Here is a 10,156-nt window from a genome sequence, read left to right on the forward strand (position 1 = left end):
TCAGGTATTGCTTCGTTCGGTTACGTGTTGCTATAAACCAAATAGGCCAAACCAAAATGAGCCAAATGAATAAAACCAAACCAAACCAAATAAAATCAAATAATCACAAATCAAATGGAGCCAAATAAGACCAAATGAATAGATAGAATGAATAGATGAATAACACCATTGCAGTCTCTGTAAAATATATAAAAAAAAAAAAAAAAATAGAATAGATAGATAGAATAGATAAGATAGATAGATAGATAGAATAGATAGGAATGAATAGATAGATAGGAATAGATAGATAGATTGGAATGAATGAATGAATGAATGAATAGAATGAATAGATCAAGAAGATATATGAATGAATGAATGAATAGACCAGATAAGATTAGATAGATAAGAATGAAATAATAGATAAAGTAAGAATAGATAGATAGATAGACCAAAAAGTAGACCAGATGAATGTAGTAGAATGAATGAATGAATAGAATAGATAGACCAGACCAGACCAGATAGATAGATGTGAATGAATGAATATGAATGAATAAAACAAAAAAAAAAAAAAAAAAAAAAAAAAAAAAGATAGATAGATAGATAGATAGATAAGATAGATAGATAGATAGGAATAGATAGATAGAATGAATAAATGAATAGATAGATAGATAGATAGATAGATAGATAGATAGATAGACCAGATAGATAGATAGATAGAATGAATTAGAATGGAATGAATAGACCAAGATGAGTGGAATAGAATGAATAGACCAAGACCAAAATGAACCAGAATGAGCTGAATAGGCCAAACCAGACCAGACCAAGATCAGGCCAAATAGATAAATAAATAAGAATAAAATCAAACCAGTAAAACTAGACCAAAACCAGACCAAATGAATAGAGCCAGAGCCAAAATAGGCCAAATAGACCAACCAAACCAAACCAAACCAAACCAAACCAAACCAAACCAAACCAAACCAAACCAAACCAAACCAAATCAAACCAAACCACGCTACCACACCCCGCTCCACACCACGCTACCACACCCCGCTCCACACCACGCTACCACACCCCGCTCCACACCACGCTACCACACCCCGCTCCACACCACGCTACCACACCCCGCTCCACACCACGCTACCACACCCAGCTCCACACCACGCTACCACACCCCGCTCCCCACCACGCTACCACACCCCGCTCCACACCACGCTCCCACACCCCGCTCCACACCACGCTACCACACCCCGTCCACAACCACGCTACACACCACGCTCCACACCAACGCTACCCACCCCGCTCCACATCCACGCTACACACCCGCCTCCACACACGCTACACACCCCGCTCCACACCACGCTACCACAACCCCGCTTCCACACAACGCTAACCACACCGCCGCCTCCACACCAGACGCTTACACAACCCGCTGCCACACCACGCTAACCAACACCCCGCTTCCACACCGACGCTACACACCCCGCTCCACACCACGCTAACACACCCCGCTCTCCACACACGCTAACCAAACCGCTCCACACCACGCTAACACACCCCGCTCCAACACCACGCTACCACAACCCGCTCCACACCACGCTACCACACCCCGCCCCACACCACGCTACCACACCCAGCTCCACACCACGCTACCACACCTCCGCTCCAAACCACGCTACCACACCCCGCTCCACACCACGCTACCACACCCCGCTCCACACCACGCAACCACACCCCGCTCCACACAACGCTACCACACCCCGCTCCACACCACGCTAACACACCCCGCTCCAGCCCACGCTACCACACCCCGCTCCACACAACGCTACCACACCCCGCTCCACACCACGCTACCACACCCCGCTCCCCACCACGCTACCACACCCCGCTCCACACCACGCTACCACACCCCGCTCCACACAACGCTACCACACCCCGCTCCACACCACCCTACCACACCCCGCTCCACACCACGCTACCACACCCAGCTCCACACCACGCTACCCCACCCCGCTCCACACCACGCTACCACACCCCGCTCCACACCACCCTACCACACCCCGCTCCACACCACGCAACCACACCCCGCTCCACACAACGCTACCACACCCCGCTCCACACCACGCTACCACACCCCGCTCCACACCACGCTACCACGCCCCGCTCCACACCACGCTACCACACCCAGCTCCACACCACGCTACCCCACCCCGCTCCACACCACCCTACCACACCCCGCTCCACACCACGCTACAACACCCTGCTCCACACACGCTACACACCCGCTCCACACACGCTACACACCCGCTCCACACCAACCGCTACCACAACCCGCTCCACACCACGCTTCCACACCCCGCTCCACACCACGCTACCACACCCAGCTCCACACCACGCTACCACACCCCGCTCCAACCACGTACCACACTCCCGCTCACCACCACGCTAACCAACCCGCTCCACACCACGCTTCCACACCCCGCTCCACACAACGCTACCACACCCCGCTTCCACCCACACGCTACCACACCCCCGCTCCACAGCCCACGCTACCACACGCGCTCACACACGCTAACTACCACACTCCCCGCTCCACACCACGCTACCACACCCCGCTCCACACCACGCTACCAAACAACACTACAGGTATACACTTTGATATCAACTTACATAGTTACTTTTCAAATAGTCAACTTACTTGTACACTTTTTCTGAAAAATTTCACTTTTTCTGTAAATTTACATTTTTTTCTGAAAAATTGCAACTTTTTATGAAAAATTACACTTTTTTTGAAAAATTTCACTTTTTTCTGTAGATTTACATTTTTTTCTGAAAAATTGCAACTTTTTATGAAAAATTACACTTTTTTTGAAAAATTCCACTTTTTCTGTAAATTTACATTTTTTTCTGAAAAATTGCAACTTTTTATGAAAAATTACACTTTTCTTGAAAATTTACAATTTTTTTGAAAAATTTCACTTTTTCTCAAAATTTACACTTTTTCTGTAAATTTGCATTTTTTTCTGAAAAATTGCAACTTTTTATGAAAAATTACACTTTTCTTGAAAATTTATACTTTTTTTGAAAAATTTCACTTTTTCTGAAAATTTACACTTTTTCTGTAAATTTACACTTTTTCTGAAGAATTTCACTTTTTCTGAAAAATTACACTATATCTAAAAATTTACACTCTTCAATCCAATTTTTTCTTAAATATAAAAATGTAAAAAAAAATAATTTTCAGAAAAAGTATAATTTTTCAAAAATAATTAATTTATAAAAAAACGTAATTTTACAGAAAAAGTAAAATTTTTCAAAAAAAGTACAAATTTACAGAAAAAATGTAAATTTTCAGAAAATGTGTAAACTTTCAGGAAATGTGAATTTTTTCATAAAAATTGCAATTTTTCAGAAATAGTGTAAATTTACAGAAACAGTGTAAATTTTCAGAAAAAGTGTAATTTTTCAAAAAATTTGTAAATTTTCAGAAAAATGTAGTTTTTCAGAGAATTTATAAATTTTCAGAGAAAGTGTAATTTTTCAAAATTTTTCTCAAAATTGTAACTAATTAATTAATAGTAATTTAATTACTTAATTTTTATTAGTTTGTAAATTTTGAGTAAACAGGATCTCATATAAAGATTTTGCTTGAGCCTTTAAAAGTTCAGAAATCACTGGAAGATTATGTGATACAAAACAATTCGTACAGTTTTTTTCTCTTCTGGGATTTTCACCCGATTTCAAAGTTTTTCTTTAAATACTTTTTATATTACCAGCATAACTCATCGTTAAACTTAAGATATTCACTTTATTGTTTTTTTACACGCGGTAAACTTAGCGATCACTTTTTTGCGAGGTAATTAACACTCATTCAATTTTCTAAACTTTTTATAATATCGCTCTTTTCTTATCGAACAACGTCAACACTTTTTATTTCATTTTTTTTTCATTTTTTCCTTTGGTACTGATGGGCTTTTTTCAAACACTGTATGTATAACAACTACTTCCGCCCAATCTTTACTAATTTGGGTTGTATTTACATTCCCAATAACGAAACAAAAACAAAAACAAATATTAAGTGGATTAGAAACGGCGTTTATACAAAAAGTATATTTCTAGGCTCTGGTTCTATACCTACATACATACCTGTATGTTCACTAAACTTTAAATTTGGGTCAGGCGTTAGTGCTTCGGAGCTTCTATAATACTTAAATAATTTAAAAATTTTGTTAGATATCCGACGCAGTAGGCCCCTGTATGCAAATAACAAATGTTTGATAAGTAAACGAGTCGACTGGGCGTACCATTATGTACGGGTTTTTGCAAGTCCTGGAGCATCAGCTTCTTCGTAGAATTATATTTAAGCGATTCCAAATTGCGGAAATTACATCTACAGGTCTAAAACAAGATTTAAAAAACACCTTTTCAAACAACTGTTATTTAAAACATGAATTTTCCAATTTTTCATGTACTACAAACGCAATTAGAGCTAATACTCTTTATTGGTCTCGGCTTTCCATAAAATGAAAAATATACGGAATTCTATATAGATATTCTATATAATATAATATTATATATTCGTTGATAAATATTTCGGAAAACAAAAAATATTTTTTTTGTAGATTTTCTCAAAAAAACTCGAGATCTGTTAGAGATATCGAAAAACGGTTTGCTGCAATCAATTACATAAAATGTACTACATTTTGTATGTGATCTGTGGTACTACATAAAAAGAACATTCAGTAACGATCTGAAACATCTCGATTTTTAACAAAATTTCCATGGATTTGCATGAATTTTTTTCGATAAGTTTAATGAACGTAAAAAGTGGTAGCTTTGCATAGATATAAGAAAGATATATTATTGTGTCTAACGACCTTTTTTCATTCAAAAATACGTTGTGGTTTATATCTTGTTTATATCCAAGGAATATTGGCACGTTGTATTGGATTATTATACAATAGCATAAAATAGAGAAACAAATTAGCTCTAGGGTTAAAAATTTACTAGGAATAAAACAAAATCATACTCATTTCTAATATTTAATTTATTAAAGTGTCTGCAAATAGTTTTCCTATAGTAATAAAAAATAGTTTCCGTTATTTTATAGTAATTGCTCACTATTTTTGTTTGTACGCAAATACAAAAATTATAATTTGTTATGATGCAGTTCAAGAGAGGTCCATCTGGTCAAATTAGGTCAGAACTAAAGTGTCCAGAACGTGGCAGGGTTATATCGTCCAGAATCAGAATGTGCAGGCACAGAAAATAACACAAAACATTTATTTCTGTTGCTGTATATCTGTTTAGATCATAACATTACACACTTTGTAACAAAATTGTTGTTTATGATTAGAATATTTACATTAATCTTCAGGTAAAATATAGGTTAATCATAGGTAAAACAAAAGAATATTCTCTTCATATATATAAAAGAAACGTGAGCAAATTTAAAACAATGTGAGCAAATTATAAACAAATAGTTATAATGGTAATATGGTTTTTATCACATACAACGTGTTTCAAAAAAATTTAACGTAAAAATCACGACTAATTTTTCATATCAACTTAAGTCCGAGTATGCTTTGTTTCGTAGCTACAGGGGGTTAGTCTTCAGTTTTTTTTTGATTTTTTATAATTTCCTTCCAAGTGCTTTTAGCAATTCGAATGAAATTTGGAGGGTTAAAGTGTCGACATATTAACCATGGACGTGCACATGTGTTATCACTGGAATATTTTTCAAAAATTAACGTGTACGCCACTGACTTTGATATTTTCTGTTAGCAAAATTGTGTAAATCGTTTAATGCCGATTCAAAGTTGTCTCTGTACATTCTGTCGATTTCGGTCTCCTTGATGAGATAAACGCAATTTTATTAATTTGCCTTAATCCAAGTTTAATAACAACCTTTAAAATTTAAGATCATTAACTAGCCAACGTGTTAAATAAGTACCCATCGATTCCTCATCAAAAAATATGAAAAAAAGATAGCACTGAACATCAGTGTTATAAATTAGCTTAAGTAAATAATTTATTAATTTAATTTTTATTTTAAGTGTATTAATTGTCATTAATAAAATTGCGTTTATCTCATCAAGAAGATCGAAATCGTCAAAATATCTAAATACAACTTTTAATAGGCATTAAAATGTCCATACAATTTTGCTAATAAGAGAAAAGTCAGTAGCGCACGCATTTTATAGAAAATATTGCAGCGATAACCCATAAGCACTTCCTGGTAAATCTATCGGTACTTTTATAGTATTAAATTATGTAGCACATAAAAATTTTTTGCTTGTTCTAAAATGGTTAATCCCGTTTATACTTTTCCAACCTTCCATACCGTTTTTTTTTAAATAAATCTGATTTTTATGTCAGGAATCTCCCCACGAGAGATGGCACATATTTTTTGAAACACCCTGTATAGTGAACATTATGAACATTATAAGGTCACCATTGTAACATTTACATCTTTTCAACTAGAATTTTAAAATAGTGATAATCTTCATTTGTATATGGTTTCAACAGATTGTAAGGAATAAGAATTCCATCGCCATCTTCAGAATTTTATAACAATTTAAAATATATTTAACCAATATCAACACATTTAAACTATATCTAATAACAATAAAAATAAATAGCAAACCAAGACATGAGATTTTGCTACAGGTGTTCGACATATCGACCGTCTTCTGTTATGGACAGACGGGGCAGTTTTTGAACATTTCTCGCGGAATTCAACTCAGTGGGGCTGAAAGATACCCTCTCATAACTGCTAAGTATTTCTAATTTTTGTCTAGATTATACGGAAGAATAGTTAGTTTTCGTCTATCTCCTATAGAAAAGGATGTTTCCATTTAAAAGCGTCGAATTTGACCCACCCCTTTTTTTACATTTTTACATTTTTACATTTTTACATTTTTACATTTTTACATTTTTACATTTTTACATTTTTACATTTTTACATTTTTACATTTTTACATTTTTACATTTTTACATTTTTACATTTTTACATTTTTACATTTTAACATTTTTACATTTTTACATTTTTACATTTTTACATTTTTACATTTTTACATTTTTACATTTTTACATTTTTACATTTTTACATTTTTACATTTTTACATTTTTACATTTTTACATTTTTACATTTTTACATTTTTACATTTTTACATTTTTACATTTTTTACGATTCTGCTAAGCTAAACGGCCGCAGCGCGGCGTATCGGCGTAACGACCTTGAATAAATTTCCAGCAATTCTGTTGTCTGAAAAATTAATCTGTCAAAAATTTCAGCTAATCGATAAGTCGTTATGCCGATAGCAACCGATAGGCCGGACGTTTGGACTGTTCGGCTTTTTCTAGGATGATGTGGATGCACCCTTAGATAAAAAATAAATGCTTCTCTGTTAAAAGTTAGATCTGTGGCCATGTGGGTCAAATGCATATACGTCAAATTTTGCGTCAAATGTATGGAGTCTAAAAGGAGGAGGCGAATCGAACGCAAAAATTATGGGCCCAGTTTTTGAGATCTAAATGAAGTTCGAAAATCGCCGTTAGGGGCGCTTGTGATGATTGGGATACTAGAAATACACAGCTTCTTATGGCAAGAATAACTATTTTGTTATAAATTATAGAGCCAAGTTAATATTTGGGCATATTTTTACCAGAGTTAGCTTTTAGAAACGTGGTTTTTCTAATTGAGCAATGTGCGTGGCTAAAATTGTGAATACAAAACCTTAAATTTGAGTTTGAAAAGTTAGTTAGGTTATATTAGATGCCGGTTTAATATATCCTTTTCCTAAGTTGATATTATAAAAATGTTTTATTATGTGGTTCTTTTTAGTGCATACACGACCGAAGAAACATATAAGCTGCTAAAATAAATCTTCCCTAGAACTGTTGTACAAAAAAGATAGAAGTTCCAGCAACAAATTTATCACCAGTTCAACCTTTGATTTGATGTAAACAGTAATTGTTTCTTGATGAGAAATGCGAATGAAATAGTTTATGGTGTGATTGTGTTAGTGTTTTATTAATAGTTTTGTTGATGCAGTTTAAAGGTTCATAGTTTTTCATTAAAACATTTGAAATTGACATGTTTACATGCAGTTTAGTGTGATACCATTTTAATAAACATTAAAATCTTTCGAACTAGTAGTGGTTTTATGGCGATTGACAGATTGAATAACGAAAATTAAGAGTATTTTATCAGGAATAACTTAATCATAAATGGAAACTGAAGACGAACGTTACCATTGCACCCTTTGATCGGTGTTATCTATTCCATAACTTTTTATAGCTGAAACTAGAGAGTAGGTATATTGAGCTGAAACGTTTCCTGTGTTCAATAGCGTTTTTTCTAGCGTTGAATTGTAAGTTTTAATGTCATTAGCAAAGTTTTGCAAATTGTCACTGTTTCGTAGACAATTAAATTCAAGATATATTATATTCAATGTCACCTAATAATTGTAAAGGTTTTTCTATTGATATTCACTTTATTAATATAAGGTAGGTTTGTAAATAAAATATTAATGAATAAATAATGTACTCAGTTTATTTCAAAAGCACAAAAATACAGAGTTGTGAATATGTATATACGCTGACTTATTTCATCATATAAATATTTATTTAGCAATATTAATACATTACAACTTTTGTTTCTATTAACTAATTCCACTAAATTTAATAAATAAAATATACAATATATAAATTTAATATACAATTTAGCACTTAGATATTAAATATCTATATGTACTATGCCAAAAAATAAAACAGGAACATCATATTATATCAAGAACACAAAAAATTACAATTTAAAAAAAATGCATTCTAAAAAAATACCTAGCTACAATATACCTACATATTAATTTAAAGAGCTTATTCATATTCATAAAAACTATTCTAAATGGTTTATATACACAATCAAAAGTATCAACCACAATACAATAATTTTCAAATTATTTCTTATTATTCCTCAATGAAAAAGCGTCTTGCGACGGCTAGTCAAAAATCTAAATAATTTTTATAATAAATTTACAATCTGACATATGAAACTATTTTTCAAATTTGTGAACATAGTAACTCTACTGTCTGTAACATCAACTGGCACATTAGTAATATCACGAAGAATTTCATTCTCATTCTCAAAGTTAGGTTCTGAAGTTTGATTTTCAACATGATTAATAGGCAGACCTTTTACTTTTTTTGAATTAGAAACTTTTTCAGTTGCTTCACTCCTTACACATGGTGGTTTCCTCTTTCTTTTATTACTAGAGAAATATGAAGGCAGGTTAGGAAAAATTCTTGGAATTGAACCCTCCTTTAATAATGGTCTACCCCGCTCAATTCTACTGATAGTTCCGTCAGTTAATTTGATCTCATAATGAGTCAAAATATCTTCATCTAGAAAATGTAGTTCACAAACAGCATCTTTGCTGCTAAGTGTCTTGTCTGATCTGGGTATCGCCTTTTGCCACTGCTGTAGCAAGCTAGGATCCTAATAAAAGATATATAATTGTTAAATAAAATAAAAAAAAAACATTTTTCACTATTAAAGCTGTTATTTTGAGAATACGATCTTGAAGTATAAATATTTAATATTCACTTTCAATAGCACTGTTCAAACTGTGGTTAATATAGGTACATGTCAACAGGTAATTTTAGCACCTAGTAAGTATTAAATTATTTTAATTTTATAACAAGGCCTCCTAGGTTATGTTATACACATGTTGATTTTAGGCTATATTTCCTATTAATTTGGTTTATAATTTAATCTGTACACTGACAGTATATAATTTTAATGTTTTTCTTAACATCTATCCATAATTTTTATAAATAAATAGTCATACTACTTACATTAGGAGCTTTGAAAAGGCTTGGGTTTCTTTCACCCCGTTCTTTATTTGCCTTGTTTTTATTGGGATTCCCACTTGTACAGCCAGGTACAAAGCAATTTCTACCACGACTCATTGTTGTACTGCTAAAAATTCAGTAAATTAACTATAAATTTTATTAAAAACACAATTAAATCGTATACTAACAATGAAAATGTAGTATCCCAGTCGATCGCAGTGCCTCTGCTGTCAAACCGAGGAAGCTGCTTAAAAGTGGGGACAGAAATTTCAAATTTGCCCATTGCCGATAAATCTCCTTTTTTAAGCCCTCCATAGTCAAATGC

At 34.1% G+C, this 10,156-nt stretch overlaps 2 protein-coding genes and 1 long non-coding RNA gene across 3 annotated transcripts in view; 2 read left to right on the top strand and 1 right to left on the bottom strand.

The window, feature by feature from the left end:
• The window catches only part of LOC115891405 (extensin-like), a 15,813-nt gene extending 10,565 nt beyond the window's left edge, over positions 1-5,248 (top strand). The window contains exons 3-4 of the mRNA XM_030911849.1: positions 1,771-2,622; positions 5,147-5,248. Coding sequence (XP_030767709.1) covers positions 1,771-2,622; positions 5,147-5,248 — 954 coding nt within the window. The remainder of the gene's footprint in view (positions 1-1,770; positions 2,623-5,146) is intronic.
• A 2,197-nt stretch (positions 5,249-7,445) lies between these two features.
• On the top strand, positions 7,446-8,957 carry LOC115891425. Its single transcript, XR_004051838.1, has 2 exons — positions 7,446-7,734; positions 7,823-8,957. It is a non-coding gene; the product is annotated as an uncharacterized LOC115891425 (long non-coding RNA).
• A 44-nt stretch (positions 8,958-9,001) lies between these two features.
• Positions 9,002-10,145, bottom strand: LOC115891406. Its single transcript, XM_030911850.1, has 3 exons — positions 10,020-10,145; positions 9,835-9,958; positions 9,002-9,475 (listed from the first exon to the last, which is right to left on the bottom strand). Exons 1-3 carry the CDS (start codon positions 10,112-10,114, stop codon positions 9,002-9,004), a joined length of 693 nt encoding a protein of 230 aa, XP_030767710.1. The 5' UTR covers positions 10,115-10,145.
• Positions 10,146-10,156: the final 11 nt, after the last annotated feature.

Source organism: Sitophilus oryzae, unplaced genomic scaffold (genome assembly GCF_002938485.1).
Source record: "Sitophilus oryzae breed Bouriz unplaced genomic scaffold, Soryzae_2.0 scaffold_1181_pilon_pilon, whole genome shotgun sequence".
Classification (NCBI taxonomy): Eukaryota; Metazoa; Arthropoda; class Insecta; order Coleoptera; family Curculionidae; genus Sitophilus; species Sitophilus oryzae.